This window comes from Tauraco erythrolophus, chromosome 1, assembly GCF_009769465.1.
Source record: "Tauraco erythrolophus isolate bTauEry1 chromosome 1, bTauEry1.pri, whole genome shotgun sequence".
NCBI classification, from domain to species: Eukaryota; Metazoa; Chordata; class Aves; order Musophagiformes; family Musophagidae; genus Tauraco; species Tauraco erythrolophus.
In genome coordinates, this window is record NC_141465.1 from 13,086,544 (window position 1) to 13,103,460 (window position 16,917).

The 16,917-nt window shown below is 45.2% G+C and overlaps 1 protein-coding gene across 3 annotated transcripts in view; it reads left to right on the plus strand.

The window, feature by feature from the left end:
- The window catches only part of CD96 (CD96 molecule), a 29,507-nt gene that overhangs the window by 11,917 nt on the left and 673 nt on the right, over window positions 1–16,917 (plus strand). Inside the window, exons 5-15 of one of the 3 annotated variants that reach the window (XM_086627369.1) lie at window positions 3,234–3,289; window positions 5,756–5,846; window positions 6,025–6,201; window positions 7,419–7,472; window positions 8,561–8,605; window positions 9,508–9,582; window positions 10,126–10,128; window positions 12,276–12,347; window positions 14,256–14,336; window positions 14,976–15,065; window positions 16,138–16,261. In XM_086627369.1, the coding sequence (XP_086483495.1) occupies window positions 3,234–3,289; window positions 5,756–5,846; window positions 6,025–6,201; window positions 7,419–7,472; window positions 8,561–8,605; window positions 9,508–9,582; window positions 10,126–10,128; window positions 12,276–12,347; window positions 14,256–14,336; window positions 14,976–15,065; window positions 16,138–16,261 (868 nt within the window). The remainder of the gene's footprint in view (window positions 1–3,233; window positions 3,290–5,755; window positions 5,847–6,024; window positions 6,202–7,418; window positions 7,473–8,560; window positions 8,606–9,507; window positions 9,583–10,125; window positions 10,129–12,275; window positions 12,348–14,255; window positions 14,337–14,975; window positions 15,066–16,137; window positions 16,262–16,917) is intronic. The other 2 variants (XM_086627306.1, XM_086627446.1) reach the window with 2 other exon arrangements.

Genomic DNA, 16,917 nt, shown 5'->3' on the forward strand with positions numbered 1-16,917 from the left:
TGAAGGCTGAAATATTCAACAACTTTTTTGCCTCAGTCTTCACTGGCAACCACTCGAACCACACCTCCCAAATCACAGAGGATGTTGACTGGGTCTGGGAGAGTGAAGAACCACCCAGGGTAGGAGTAGATCAGGTCCGGGAACACCTAGAGAACCTGAAGGTGCACAAGTCCATGGGACCTGATGAGATACATCCACGGGTCCTGAAGGAACTGGTGGCTGAAGTTGCTAGGCTACTAGCCATCATATTTGAGAGATCTTGGCAGTCTGGTAAGGTTCCTACAGATTGGAAAAGGGCAAACATAACCCCCATCTTTAAAAAAGGGATAAAGGACAACCCGGGAAACTACAGACCAGTCAGCCTTACCTCTGTGCCAGATAAAATCATGGAACAGATTCTCCTGGTAGCTGTACTAAGGCACATAAAAAATAACCAAGTGGTTGGTGACAGCCAACATGGCTTCACTAGGGGCAAGTTGTGCCTGACTAATTTAGTGGCCTTCTACAACAAAGCTACAGCGCTGGTTGACATGGGTAAAGCAACAGATGTCATTTTCCTGGACTTGTGCAAGGTGCTTGATACTGTCCCACATGACTTCCTTGTCTTTAAAATGGAGAGACACGGATTTGACCGATGGACCACTCCATCAGTTAAAGAATTGACTGGACGGTCGCACTCAAAGAGATGTGATCAATGGCGCAATGTCCACATGGAGACCAGTGTCAAGCGGTGTCCCTCAGGGGTCTGTTCTGGGTCCAGTGTTGTTCAACATCTTTGTCAGTGACATGGATGACGGCATTGAGTGTACCCTCAGTAAGTTTGCCAATGACACCAAGCTGTGTGGTGCCATGGACTCACTTGAGGGAGGAGATGCCATCCAGAGGGACCTTGATAGGCTTGAGAAACGGGCCAGTGCAAACTGCATGAGCTTCAACAAGTCAAAATGCAAGATCCTTCACCTGAGTTGGACCAATCCTAGGCACAAATACAAACTGGGCAGAGAGTGGGTTGAGAGTAGCCCTGAAGAGAAGGATTTGATGTGTTTATAGATGAGAAGCTCAACATGAGCTGGCAGTGTGCTCATGCAGCCCAGAAGGCCAACCGAATCCTGGGATGTATCAAGAGAAGCGTCATCAGCAGGTCGAGAGAGGTGATTCTCCCCCTTTACTCTGCTCTTGTGAGACCCCACCTCAAATACTGCATCCAGTTCTGGTGTCCCCACCATAAGAGAGTCATAGATTTGTTGGAGCGTGTTCAGAGGAGGGCCACAAAGATGATCCAGGGGCTGGAGCACCTCTGCTATGAGGACAGGTTGCAGGAGCTGGGATTGTTCAGCCTTGAAAAGAGAAGACTTTGGGGGGACCTAATAGCTGCCTTCCAATACCTGAAGGGAACCTACAGGAAGGCTGGGGAAGGACTTTTTACAAGAGTGTCCACTGATAGGACAAGGGGAAATGGGTTTAAGTTGAAGGAGAACAGATTTAGATTAGATCTTAGGAAGAAATTCTTCAGTACGAGGGTGGTGAGACTTTGGAATAAATTGCCCAGAGAAGTTGTGGATGCCCCCTCCCTGGAGGTGTTCATGGCTAAGTTGGACAGAGCCTTGAGTAGCCTGGTCTAGTTGAGAGGCGTCCCTGCCCATGACAGGGAGGTTGGATTAGATGATCTCTAAGGTCCCTTCCAGCTTATGCCATTCTATGATTCTATGATCATTCAGAGCCGTGCTTGAGTGCTGCCTGCCAGAATAGTCACACAGCAAACATGTCTTCTGAGAAAGCAAAGGACAGCATCCAATACGGATAGGGAAAAGCATACTTGTTCTCATCAAAAAATGAAAGGAAGAGCAGGCACTAGACCAGATATTATTTAGTCTCCCAGACAACTTTTAGCTGTTATTAGAAGATCTGGTTTACTAGACTTTTTCTTACATCTGAAAAAGTATGGTTGTCTTCTGCCAGCCTCACTACCATCTGTACAGTTTTGGCAAGGCAGAAACAAGGACAAAATCTTAAAACATTAATTTTTTTGATAGGAAGAATCTACCAAATAAAAAAAAAAGGGGGGGGGGGAGGGGAATAAATTAAATTCCACCCAAAAAGTACCCTAAGTCCAGAAAACCATAAGGCCATGATAATTAAATATAGGTCACTCCCAGGCATAATCCATCAGTAATGCTAGACAGAAAAATGAAGATTAAAAAATAGAAGATGAGAGAGCCCTTCGTGGATTCACTAGACAAATAACAGGGAAATTTGAGCAGTTCACCTCAGAGGGGAATGTAATGAACAGAGGTGACCCTATATCAATTACCAGGGTTAGGAAAAAAAGAAAATAAAATCATCTTAATGGTAGAGTTTTAGGTATGAAAGAGAAAGAAAAATGGATTTTCTAAATAATCCAGGGGCCGCACTTGTTTCCAGTCCAGTTTTAAGGCTCAGAAAGGGTCGGAAGCACCATTTATCCAAGGCTGCTGAGATTTTCTGTATGTTAGCAGTTTCAACAGTCCTAACTTACCAAGTCAGTTAATACTACTGCAGTAGTGATCCCAATGGCTAATTTAGAAATGCCAATTTAGAGAGGCTTACAGTACCTGATAGCTTTTATCCGTACAACCAGGCACATCGAGAACCGACAGGCTGTGAAAACAAAAGAAAACACTTTTTCCATTTCTTGTGGATGTGGTCGTCAGAGACCTGCTGCTCTGATGTGAAGATGAGCTCCGGGCTTCCCGGCAGGGCAGGAAGCGTCTGTGGTGTGACACTGTCACACGTCTGCCCAGGAGACAGCCCGTGGGTAGCTGGTACCCAAGATCAATGAACGTTTCTGAGATGGGTGAAAGCCTTTGCAAAAGACTTTGGTTGGTAAAAACCCAGGGGAACCAATAAATGGGGAGTGTTTTATCTAAGCAGGCCCGGGAAGGGAGGCACCGCTGCTGGAGCTGTGACTGTGGGGTGGTTTGAGCTCGCTTCTCCAGCAACGCTGCCCAAGAGTAGTTTAGAGAGACAGTGAAATACATCACAGATCTTGTGGTAGCAGCTGCTGCTAAGTGCTTGTAAACCACTTCCTTGACCTCAAATTGAAGCTGTGCAAGCTTTTGCCTTCCGAGGTGTGTGGATGGACGTAGGATTTCATTTCTACTCCTTTTACAAAACCAGGCTGTTAAGTCTCATTAGAAGCTGTTACCGTGACCTCCAGCACCCACGCCACTAACACGTTTCTCTTTGCTTTCCAGCCTACCCTGAGATCTCCGTGAGCCTGCAGGAGGGTTCGGCTGGCACCTCACAGAAGGTAAGCGATTTTGCAGCAAATAACATCTGTGACCGTCACTATGCCACCCCAGCAGGGCCAGGCAGGCTAAGCTGTATCAGACAGAGGAGAGACCTCCAAACAGACTGAGCTCACAGGGCGACAGGCGAGTCAATGAGTTCATGTCAGCCGTTCATGCCTTTTCTTCTGAGCGATTCCCATCCCTGCAGCAGCCAGCGGCTTCAGAGAGCATGAATTTGAGCTAGCTGAGGGTTTCTTCACAGTGTGGGCAAAAACTGATTTTGTGTTGGCCCTTGAGAAGGCTCCAGGGTAGGGTCGAGACGCTGTGAGGAGTGGGTGGTGTTGCAGGGGACTGCGATGCTCCCTTTCGCTCCCCATCCGCCAGCTACCCTCCAGCAGCCTCCAGTTGCCCTCTCCACGCTTCATAAAACCCCTCTCTGAAGAAGATCACTCATTACCCAGGATGCTGGTCCAAGGGGTCAGGCAGTGGCATCCCCCACCTGCCACACAGCCCCCCTGGGGACCAGAAGGAGCAGGTGCTGCTGGAGCTGTGCTCCGGACACCGGCACAGTCTACTGTGTCCATGGAAACGTGATGATTTTGTCAGGCGTAACGTGTCCTGCTTCAAGCAGAACTCACCTGGAGCAACCAGATGCCAGTGGAGGAACTGGATCTCTGTCTGAGGGCCCCTATTCAGAGCTGAGCACTCACACATGGGTTTTGGGGCCTTTGTTTTATCACCTGCTTGGTGATGGCAAAGCCTAAAGGGAAAGTCTGCCATATGGCACTGGCCGTACTTGGCATGAAACATATTTGTGGCCCACGTGTCTGACTAGCAAGCCACTCTAGCTACTAGCTATGACACTTTGCTTCCTGCTGCATCCATCCAGGTTGAAGCTTTTGATCTGTGAGCATCCCAAATTAAGGTTTTCCTTGGACACAGCACTTGTGGGCAGGCAGAACCTTGCATTAACCATATCCACCTGTTGTCAGACCATTTTCTTGGTCACCTGTTTCTAGGCGTGATGTTGGACATCGCAGGCTTTTGCCTGCGATGTCCTTCTGAGCAGAGCAATGGGTACTGCTATCATGGGACTGGGCAACAGAAGCTCTTCCAAGAGGCTCTGTCCATTCTTCACCTCCAAACAAACACTATTTTCATAGAATCATATAATGGCATAGGCTGGAAGGGACTTTAGAGATCATCTAATCCAACCTCCCTGTCATGGGCAGGGACGCCTCTCAACTAGATCAGGCTACTCAAGGCTCTGTCCAACCTTGCCTTGAACACCTCCAGGTAGGGGACATCCACAACCTCCCTAGGCAATCTATTCCAAAGTCTCACCACCCTCGTTTCCTTCTCTTTTCCACCCTTTCTTGCAGGGCTTAAATCTACTTTAGATGTCAGATTTGTATTTGTTCATAGGAAGCATTTATAAAAACGTTATGCACTAAAAGTGGCTGAAAAATAAGAGAGTAATGAAGAGAAAGGAGGGGAAAGCAATTACACAACAAGTTCAGAGGTTGTTTACCATGGCAAAGAAAGAGTTTCAGCTGGGTAGTTTCAGTCTTCATACTGAATGATTGACTTCTGCTGGCTGCAATGCATCAAGCTTGCTTTCAACTAAATGTGTGAACCACTTTCTTCGAAAGTGGGAGCAAGAGGGCTTTGTGCTGCATGAGTAATGCATGCTTTTTTTCTTTTTCTTTCTTTCTTTAAACGGACAAGGCAATTTCTCCTAATGCCATAAGCTGTTAAGTAACTGTAGTTGGGAACATCTAGGCAGCATGAGGACGAGAGCTCTCACCCTGCTAGTACCCAACCTTCCATCCAGCCTTGATTTGGAGATCACTCCAGTCCTTCCTATCTACTGCTTGATGAGAAATTAAATTGAGCACACACACAGATTTTTGGAGCAATTGGCACAGAGCCAGGACTACTACATCTGAAGCATGCAGTTCCTTGTGACTTCTGGAAACCTCTTTCATGTCATGCCCTCTACAAAGGTTGCTAATTTTGTATATTCAACGTATCAGTGTGCAAGGCAGTCTTTTTCACGGGATTTGCCTCCTTATCTGCCCAACGAAGGATTTACATGGCAATCAGGAGGCATCTCGTTCTCCCCACACACACCATGCCCATTACCGATGCCAGTGTTTTTCCACGTGGGTGTTTGCCCCCATGGTTCTCAGCTGGTGGAGGGAGTGCATGGGGAGGGCCACCTTACATCCCTTGGGCCATGACACAGGACTGGAGGGTATTGGACCCCACGCCTGACCCAGGGTGATGGAATGTCCCTGGGCTTTCATTCGGCAGTGTCTCCAACCAGAAAAATGGCAAGGGGAAGAAATGCAATAAAGAGGAAGCAAGTGCTTCCTCTTCGAGTGGGATGGTGAGTAAATGAGCTCTGTCTGTAAGGGATTTTGGAAGCCAGTAGCTGGGTGAGAAATGCCAGAGGCTAACAACTGTCTTTTACTGCTCCGTAGCCTAATGTGAGCTGCATCGTGAGGAAGGCGTTTCCCAAGCCAAGCCTCCTGTGGTACGTGGACAGAGTGAGCCTGATGGAGCAACCCGGAGGTAACGCAACGATAGCTTGGCATAACCGCGCTGTTCTTGCCAAATCTTTGGCAGCATCTCAGCAAAGAAACCTGCAGCCATATGAGCGTGCTTTTCAGTAGCGCTATTTTGCACAGCTCTTACAGTTTGGAGTGCAATGAGAGGGTCTTGCAGCTTTTCTTTTTTTTCTTTCCCCAAGATATTTCTGTTGAACAAGAAGACTCGCAAGACAGTGAAGGTTTCTATCAGCTGAAATCGACGCTGATGTTGCAAGGGCCCCACCAGGCACATAAGATGTTCTCGTGTGCATGCTTGTTTTCCTTCCTCGGGAATGAAACACGGAATATTTCGTCAGAAGAGATATTTGTTTCCTTCGGTAGGTTTTTCATAGATTGGACGCATCTGTAACATAAACCATTAAAAACACCAAACACATGTATTCTCTGTCATTTAAAATACTGAAGAAATGCCAAGTGTATGGAAGCCTTATCGTATGAGTTCATCACACAGCTTGAACTTTCTGGCAGGTTTCTTTGCTCAAGTCTTTGCTCAAGACTCTAAATGAGCTAAGAAACTCCCGCACAAACATAAGATGCTTGCTGTTTGTTAGGCAGTATCTCGCTGTGCTTCCCGTACCCAAAAATACACTAGCTTAGCCACATGGCACCAGTGAGCTATTATAATCGTGTTTCTCACTGAGCACTCCTGGTAGAAAGTCTGCACGTGTGCAATGCAGCTCTCTGGAAAATCAAACCCTTGGAATCAGGGCCAATGAAACCTGCAAAAGGCCCCTAAACCAGTTGAAACATTTTAGGCAATAGAGAACCTCCCCTGTAACCTGTAGCATAAGAATTAGCTACGTGATTAGGGAAACGCAGGGAAATACTGACTCAAGTAGTTGGCGAAAGCAGGAGACGTGGTCGTGCAGAGGTTTATGGCATTCCCAAGGATGTAGGGTGGCCAGAGAGAAGGGCTAATTTCCTTTAGTACCCTCTTGTGCATGCCTCGTCTTCAGGTGCAAATGAAGCTAGGCCTTTTTTTTATTTATTTTGCTATGCTCCTTGCTGCACAGATAGTGCCACTGAACTGCTGTTCCTTAACAGCCTCCATGACCATGCCACGTACTGTAGTGACTACTTGCAGCTGAGCTGTGTTCACTTGTGGTTGTGGATACTCTTGTTGGTATGTTTTTCCACAAAGAAAGACTGCATCAAAAGCCAGAGCTTACTCCCCTGCAAATATAGCTTCAGAGGGAAGGGAGATAAATGATCGGTTTTCTCCAAAATGACTCATTTCACCTAATTTGCAGTTTTGTAGAAATGTATTCAAGTCAGAGAGCTGTCAATTAAAGAAGTCTACATTCCTGCCTGCAGGCTATGCTAATGCTAAGATGGATCCACTCTGTATAAAAATGTTAACGTATTTAGATGTGACAGAAAGGGAAGAATTAAATTAATTCTCAGCTATGTTCTGTGAAGGTGCCATACTAATGCACAGTATGACACAAACCCCAAAGTAAATTTTCAGCCTTTATAACAAAAGCCTAACTACTTTTAAGAACTACTTTCATCTTTCTATTTTTTTCCTTCACAGACAATAAGACTAATGAAGCCTCATCTGAAGCTTTTACTACCATGGCTTCAGAAGGTAGGATAAAATCAAGAATGAAATAACTTGGGTCATGTTAGAGATGCGTCTATAAATTCCTAAAGCTGTTGGAAAAATGTTTTTGCAAACTTGTTTCTGAATGGGTAGTGAGGTACCCCTTTCTGCAGCTATGACTTTAGAGAAAATACAATAAATGTGTATTTTGGTGTGTAATCTATCATAATTAAACATAATTAAGCTCCAGCCTTGAGGGGCAATTAACGTTATTTCTGATGCTTCAGCTGGCATTTGAATGTAGTTCTTTCAGCACTGAACAGATAATTAAAAATAACAACCCCACTAATGGTTCTACCTTCTGCTTAAGTACACAGCCAAGATCCTCAGCATTTTTGCCTAATTAAAGAACTGATGGGATGTTTCTTAATTTGTGTAAGTTTGATAAACTCGCGCTCTGCTCCTGCAAGTTTGTCTTATTATCAGCTTATTGCAGGCAGATAAATTGTTCCCTCCACACCTCAGCTGAAGCCCTTTGGAGATGCCTCTCCTGGGGTGGCTTGCTCTGCTCCCCACAGGAGGCAGCTGCCTTTCAGCAGCGGGTTATGCGAGGGTGTTGGAGAAACACTGCAGAAGAACGGTGTGGAAAGAAGAGTGATTTTCACTGTAAGCTTGCTTCTGCGAGTGCAGGTTGTGGCAGGCCCTGGGGGTTCAGCCAATACACCAGGAAGCCATCCCAGATACCAGAGGTCCCTGAGGGAGAGACTTTGTCCTGCACTGGCCTCTGCAAGGCAATCTCTCCAAGCAGCCCTTGGAGCTGCGTGCTAATAAGGTGCATCTGTTCATATGCAAGAAAACCATGTAACTCGCTTCTGTTTTTTGAGTTCAGGTGCCAGGGGCTCCAAAACCTTTTCCCCCAACCTTTGTTTCCCTAGGGATTTCACCACGCAGTTCCCTCAGGTGCTTCATGTTTCTCGCAGGACCACTTGGCTGAGTGGTGTATTGAAAGATTATTCGGAAATTAACTGTGATGCACTCTCACTCTCTTGAATCTTTGAATCACCCACTTTAGAAAAGTAGAATAAACACCTTTTTCACCCGAAGTAACAGTGTTTGCTTTGATTTTCTTATAGGCCTTGGAAATTCAGCACTTCCATCAGATATCATGACTACCTCAGGTAAGGGAAAAAAAAAAAAAAGCCTTTTTTATTACTCAGTCAATATATGTAGGATCTCTGCTTGAGCATTGCTTAAGTGTGCACACAGAGGCAGAGATGTGCCAGGGAAAGGTCAGTGTGCTCTGGTACTAACAGTGCCTTTGTGCTGCTGGACAAGAATTTGTGAGCTATGAAATTACCCAAGAAGAGATCTGACACATATCCTGCTAAAACTGTCATGTTAGGACAGCGTCTAAAACAGCGTGCTGAATATCACATATTGTTCTTATGGCTTTTTATGAAATGGAATAAAAACCCCTATACAACTATGAATAAATTTTTCCTATTATGACAGAGAGGCGCATGTGGTAGAAAGGTAAAACGGCCACTTTTCCTTCACCCGATAGTTGTGCATCATTCCCGTTCACTACTGATATGAGATAAATAGCACTGCTTTACCAGAGCATGCATATGGATAGCTATATAAAACTATATCTTCAGGTATTGAGAGGAAAACCTGCAAGAGCAGGCGATCTCCTGGGCTTACGCGGCTGCCACGTGTTGTCAGGACCATCTCCGGCAAGGCCCTGGCAAGCTGGGGGAGCACCACCAGCAGGTGCCAAAGCCACCCCGCAGCAGTTAAGCTGAACTCTATATTAAACATTAATAAATAACCATATGTCTAGCCTGCATGAAAGGGTCAGCATTAATAACATCAGCTGTCTCCGAGTGCCCCTTGAATATGTGGGATGTGTTTGGAGCGTTTAACCTTAACTCCGACAGCGGGATTCCTGCTGCAGAGTCTGCGTTTACCCAACAGCTCCTGCAAGCAGTTTGATCTACGTTGCTTCATGATTTATTAACATTATTTTAAAAAGACCCTATCGACTAAATGTGATTCCACATAATCTGTTTGTCTTTAGAGCACCAATCGACATCTTCGACCTCTCTGGATTCCACAAGTCACACAAGCTTGGCTCCTGCTTCTGCAACACAAGGTAATTCAGCCAAAATGTTTTCTCTGTTTTTGAGAATGTAGGAGAAAGATACATAAACACAATAACCATCTTGCATTTTTTGCAGCAAGCAGTTTAATGTCCACTGAAGCCCTTTTCCTAGTGCATTATACGCTAGGAATTCCACAGTTCAAAAATAAATATATGAGAGAATGCTGTCCTGATTTTTACCTTTTTTAATGCTCTGTTCAGGATATATGCATTAATTTCAGCAAGTGAACAGACATTAAGTTTATCTGTTTGCAATATTTATTCTATCTCTTTAATTAACTATCATACCAAAATAGAATTACATTACAGCTAGAAAAAGTGCAACCCAAACATCGGAGCACAGGAGAACAAGTACAAAGCACTGACAAACAAAACATGTACAACAGATGACTCAACTCCGTGATTTCTTCTGGCTGGTGACACCAGAGCAGGGTGACTCACTTGGAAAGGTTTAACCTCACTTCCCTGGGGAAGAGGTACGTGCACCAGTGGCCGGCACATACTCAACAGCACATCAGCAGCCTGAATCGAGAGCAGGTGAAGCTGTGAACCTCCTGCCTTCTGATCCCAAAATAAAGGGTTGATGCCCGCCAGTCCCAGCAGGGTGTATTTTCTCATAGCACAGCCTGACTGCGAACACTTTTTGTCTTTAAAGTCTCTCTCCATTTCGAAGCCCCACTGTTGAGTCCTGTAGGACTGACTGGTTTTAAGCAGTAGCTGGAAGGACGTCAGAGCTGCCCTCACTGGCACCAAGCTGTGTGCTCGCTGCCATGTGGCCTGAGCTAACACAGACATGACACATGCTCCCATTTTGGAGACAAAACAGCACATGCAAAACGGCAGCATGAGGAAGAGGCAGTGTGGCAAGTCATTGTCAGAATCCATCTTTCCCTCCATAGCAGCACCAAAGCTTTGGCTCAGAAATGATCCACTGCTGAGGCAGCGGCTGGCAAGAGTGGATCTGGCCCTTGGTGTTTGCAGCAGCCTTGTTCTCCCAAAACAAAAATACTGATTGTAGCAGATTAACTTTCAGAAGCCTGTGGGGCATTGATCGTCCTCCTTAAGCTGCGCAATTCAATCCTGTGACCTTCACTTAAAGTAACCTACATTATGTTATAGCAGCATTTACCCAGAGATGAGCGAGTGTCATGGTTTGATGTGGGTGTGAAGACACGAATGCAAGGCTTCATCCTGCACCAGCAGAGTGCTGTTTGGGAGCCGAATCACACAGTGTAAAGCCCTGAGGCATGAAGAGGCTGGATCAAGATATGCCAGGGCAGGAACACAGATTGCAGTGGTACTGAAATGAAAGTTTGGTGCTTCTCACGCTGGCTTCCCCATCCCCAAAGTAGAGATGCTTGCCCAGCCTGGCTGACAGTGAGGCAGCAAAGCACTTGCCCAAGTGGATTGAAAGTCCTTCTGGCTCAAGAAAGAATTTGATGACAAAGTCTATAAATATACAGTGTAAATAGAGAGGATTCTCCTCGCTGGATTATACGTCTTCACTGGTTGAGGAGGTACGAGGTCAAAGTCATAGCGTAAGCCGGAGCTGAGCCATTTCTCTTCTGTAAACAGCCCAGGAAACAATTGCCTTTTACAATGCTCCTGACGTGTGGCAGGCACAATGTGCCGACCATGGGTTAGTGCTTCTTCTCTCTGGCTCACTGCTGGTTCCCACACTGGTGCCACCAGCAGCTTCTTGAGCAGACCCTTTGGCCTGCAGCCGAGTCAGGACGCCAAGTCCAAATCTGCTGTTGTAAAAATGGATATGGTTCACTTCCTGTTATTTCGCAAGTTTTTAATGAAAATCCAAGAGACAGCTGGGAATTGACACGAGGGAAGAGTGCACAGATATAGGCAGGAGAAGGAGGAGGGGAAACAAAACCAAGGCTTTTAAAACTGAAGCCTGGTCTTTGCTTAGCCATGACAGCTCCATCTCTGAGCCCAGAGATGCTCAGGCTTTGAGTGTTGAGTTACAGCTGCATGTCACCTTCTCAGGTTTGTTCACATGGCTTAATGATACTTTTCCAAAAATGAGACAGGTGTTAGGAAAGATGGACTCTTTTTAGTAAATTTGGAATAGTTCTCTTGGGAAAATAGAGGTCTACTTGCTAACCACCATCTGTCTGTGTTTGAATATCAGATAAATAGCTAGTTGAGCTCTAGAATACTTAGCACTTCAAAAAAAGATTAAAGGAAAATGCTAAATAAGTTGGCATTTCACACCAGGCATCGCAAGCGTGACTCCTGTATACTATCTTCTTCAAAACACCTCTTTGCTAGTTGGGGAAACAGTTTTGTCTCACTGGAGCTGGTGAAACCTTGTCTAAATTCTCATTTATGTAGGTTTGTTTATCGCTCTTCTGGCTTCAGGTCAAAACAAGCCAGTGCACTCTACAGAGTTTCAGCTGAAACTCAACCGAAATCCAAAAACGCATGCTTAAATGCCTCATAAGTTTTTTCAAAGTTTATTCATTCATTTCACCAAAATCCTCTAATTTCTAGCTTGGGATAGACTTTCAAACCAGACACAGAGTTGTGTGGTGCTTGTCTGAGGGAAGCCAGCATCTCAAGTAGTAGGTTACAAATGTTTGACCTCATTAGTCAGGAAATAGAGAAGAAAGAGGGAAAAATGAGAAATAAGTTATATGGTCCTCTACAGCAATTTTTATGTTTTTCAACAGGAACACTGATGTCTACTACAGAGACAAAAAGCTATACCAGCGCCACAGCTGAAGAGAGTTTGACAACAGCACGTGAGTAGCTGATGCATCTTCTTTGCTTTGTAGGACCGTAACTGGGGAGTTAAGAAGCCAATTATGGGTGGTCCAAAGTGCAAATGTGGCACCAATGTAGCGAGTGTTGGGTTGCAAATCTACAGTCATCTGGAGTATCTTCCAAAAAATACAGCGGCAGGCACTCAGCTCTACGTGGTCCTCGGTTTGTAACGCCTTTGCCAAGAACATTCGCTCTGCGAGGCTTGTTTTCAGCTGCTAGTTGATAGTCATCACATCACCACGCAAAAATTATTACTAAACATGGAAAAGTTGTGTCCGAGCAGAGGCCAAAAGTCAGGTGGTGTAATTTGTACCAACTTTTCAGTGCTTCACAGAAGCAATTCCCCTGTTGAGTTGCACTGAATTAGAAGGTAAAGGTTTGAGTCTCCAAGCCATCAGGGATTTGCAGTGGCAAAAGAGGAATGAAAAAACATTTGAGTATCCTGGTTTTATTAGACATATTTAATTTAATAATATTAAAATTGAGAGAGCTGCTAGGTAAATGTAGTGAGCACTGAAGGTAGTTTATAGATGAAATAAATTACTGGAGAAGCCAAATAAAATCACAGAGCAGCAATGAAATAATGAGATAATGTGGGGCAATAAAGGCTGGCTAATAGAACGTTGAAAGGCGGCCTCGTTAAAGATCAATAAATCAATAAAAAAAACACTAGAGGTGGATATTTTTTCACAAATCTTTCCCTTTAGAAAATCTCTGCTCAGCAGCAGAAAGCCAGAAGTGGCTTTCTTTTTTAACATCTTGTTTTGTCTTTGTGCTTTCGAAACAGGCAGGACCTGTCAATGCACTTTGGCATTTGTATGGCAGTCGTCTTTTAGCCGAAGTGCAAATGTAGCAGCCACTTTCCATTTTCTGAACACATTTTTGGCAGCGCTCCGGTGCTTATTTACCCGCGTATAACCCACAACCACGCATTTAGACCGAAACCTTGTGAACATCTTCTAATGCTTCACGGTCCTGCTCTTGCACAGCTCGACGGTTGCAATTTTTTGCTAAAAGCGTGCTGAATTACACTATTATTTGCAGGAGGTACCGTGCGTTGCACTGCTCATCGGCTTCCCTACAGCCGTGCCCGCCTGGCCACCAGCTGAGGCATGGCCTTGGAGGGTCCTCAGTCCAGCAGCTGTAACTGGGGACAAATTCAGAGCGCACAGGCAACAGTGCGCCCGCTGAGGCATATCGACACGTGTCCCTGTGCCCTCCCAGGGCCACCAGGCTCGTACGAGAGGGATTATCATTATCAGTTCAGTCCTCAGAGGCTCTAACACAAGCCATTATGTAAATAATAATAAGTAGCGCTCATCAGCGTGCTGTAGAGAGCACAGCGCTATGGGATCTCTAAGTGCATATCCTTTTTTTACATATATATATATAACTTTTTAAAATGCCAGATCTACCATGTTTATCCCCATAAAATTAAACACCTAATAAACAAAGAGAAAAGAAGAACTGAATTGAATTAATGTCCAAAACTCTCAGTGAATTTTTAGAGTGTCCTAGATTTGGACTGATTTTGATAGGGCTTTTTAATACATACATATATACACACACACACACACACACAAGCTCACTTGAGTGCTCAATTTCAATCAGAACCAGCATCTTATAAGAAAGAGATTTTCATTTTATAAGAAAGAGATTTTCCTGCCTCTGTCTGGTTGCTCATTTACATCACTTAAACAATGGATTTTTTTTCTTGGGTTTATAAATCAGCAATTATACTAGAGACTTTCGGGTATCTCTGTTATTTCGTTTGTTGTTTGCATCAGAGAAAAGTGAAGGATATAAAACAGCCAGAGTTGAGCCTAATGAAGCAGTCACGTACAGGCTTGTAAGATAATTGAAGGATATTATTCCTTTTTGTACAGATCTGAACGATTCCACCACTGAATCCCCTCAAAGCCTTGGGAATGCCACACGCTCCTCCGAGAATACAACCCTGGCGCATCGTAAGTGCTGTGGCAGCCCTGGAAATGCTGTGCCCTTGTCTAGTCGCATATTTTAGCTATTATTTCAGACGATATGAGCAAGGAGATGGCTAGAAAAAACAGGAACGTATCCTTAGGCAGCACTGATCTCAAATGTAGGTAGCTTAGCCGTATTATGAAAGGGAAAATATCTGTCTACAAATGGATGAAAGATGACTTTTGTGGTTCAGACACAGTACTTGACAGAGGAGACTGAGGTTTCACTCAGTCACGGCAAAGGCAGACCCTTTGTGTTGTTGCTAAGCCACTTAATATCTTCAGCTTTTTCATTATCATCAAAGAGGTAAAAAGCTTATCGTTCTCCCAGACCACTCTGCAGCTCAATGCTGGCTTGCTGGATCATCTTAATAAGTGTTTTCTAATACTCTTCCTTTCTTTCTTTCTTCTAATATTCTCTAATTTGATAAAAGCATAATTTTTGTCTAACACCAGGTTGTAGACCAAAAATGTAGGCGTCTTGCCGAGTAAATCTTGACATGTTGATTCTGGAATTTGATTTCCAGTCTTCAGCAGGGTGAATAATGGTGGCTTCAAAACACAATCTTTACTAAAAAAAACTTCAAAGAAGTTACTAAAAATGTTCTGCGCCCCACTTTTCAGGTAACCTGTCCTTCAGCATCACAGACCAGCCAATTTCAGTTACCAGAGGGAAAGATTTCTTTACTACCAGCAGTCTGCTCAATAGTACTGGTGAGACATTATCCTACAAATCCTCCTCTTTCGGCGTGCTGTTGCAGTAAGCAAGAAAAGCAGAGAAGCACAAAACCAGGAGTATCATGTACATTTGAACAGGGGAATTCAAAAAAAGGGAAAAGAGCTGAAAAGAGGAGTCACAACTGCTGTGTCCCCACACCACAGGTTGTCGTAGGTTTTTGGCGTTCCTGCCTGCTCCGTGCATCTGCAAGCAATGCCCCAGTGCATGTTTTCTTCCAGCATCAAAATTTGGCTGGTCACACTCCTGTGCCCCAGGTGGCACTCATGGCTCATGCAGCATGGTGGACTTGGCGCTGCGGCAAAGACTCAGGCTGGGCGATGTACTAGTATGACCAACCTTACAGAGGAACAGGAGGTGGCCCTGGGATGGTATGGCCCAATGATTCTTGTGCTCCAGCCCTCTCTCCACCCAGCCTGCTGCTGCACCCTCTGCGGCAGCTGAAGGAGGACCGCACTCCTCCTCTCCTTCCTCTCCATAGCTGGGATCCCAAGGGTGGCTGTGAAGAAGTGGGCAGTGGGGGGATCACAGCACCGTGCTGGGGAGAGGCAGCCGGGGCGAGGCAGAGATGCTGCACCTCCAACGAGAGCCCATCCCAAAAGATGTCTGTGCCCTTGGCCAGATGTTTCGGCAGGGTTTGATGTCAGAGGCGTGAAAAATAAGTTGGTGGGAAGGAGGGATGGGATGGGCAGCCCGGCTGCACCGTGAAAGGCTTCCTCTTCTTAGAGAAGTTCATGGGGGAAGAGGGAAAACCAATGGTTTTCGGATTAGACGCTTGCCGGGCTGTGTCTGCATAGTCTCGTCATGTGAACCGATGGGTGGCTGAAATCAGCCCGTGAACTCAGTCAGAACAAAAGTGGGTTAATTCCATAAATTAAAGCTGCCATGCTCGGAGTTTGGGATCCTCAGCCTGGGAACTTGGCAGTTGGATGCTCATCTGGGACTGCGTGGTCACCAGCACCATGCCTGGGGGGAACACAGGCAGCAAGCACAGATTTCTCTCCTCTCCGAGAACGTTCGGCTGAGCTCCGTCTCGTGTGTCCCATCCAGGTGGCCCAAGGAACACGAAAGCCAGTCACTTCCCCTGGCCAACTGCAGTGGCCGTCCTGCTCCTCTTCTGCAGTCTTCTAATAGTTTTAGGCATCAGGAAATGGTGTCAGTACCAGAAAGAGATGTAAGTACTGGGAGGGGAACCGCGGGGGCGGGAGGGGTGGCACAGAGAACAGCACAAACTCTAACCCAGCTGTTTGGATTTACACATTTTCATCTGAGAGTGCACGACGCCTTTAAGTATATGGATCGCTAATATCATTTTTTTTTCATACAGCGGTATGAAACGCGGAGTGTTCTCAGTCCTTTCATCTGTTCCGTGGGTTATCTATAAAATAAACTCAAAAAAAAAAGCGGCGGTGCAGCTGCAGGGTGTGAGGGAAGAATACAAGTGGATTTTTTTCCCCAGAGCCCCCCACTTCTATTAGCCTCCCTGCCAGCTGCTTTTGCTCTCTCATTTTGCACGGTTACTTGAGGACATGTTTTAATGAAATGGTACTTCTAGGGCAACTCTATTTGAGTTGTCAATAACATACGTGAAAGTAGGCTACCTGAAACTTAATCTCAGTCCAAGAAGCATTGAGTTTGTAATTATTGCCAAAGTTTAAGTCCCTACTAAAACACTCAGAGATCTACTGATGAAAGCAGTATCTAAGAGCCAATTATTTTTAATCTTATTAACATTACTAAAATGTTTGAAAAATCATGGCAATGATTTTGCGGTTCTAGAAAACCCTGTTGAAACATGACTGTAAATCCCGTGTATGGAAAGCGAAGATG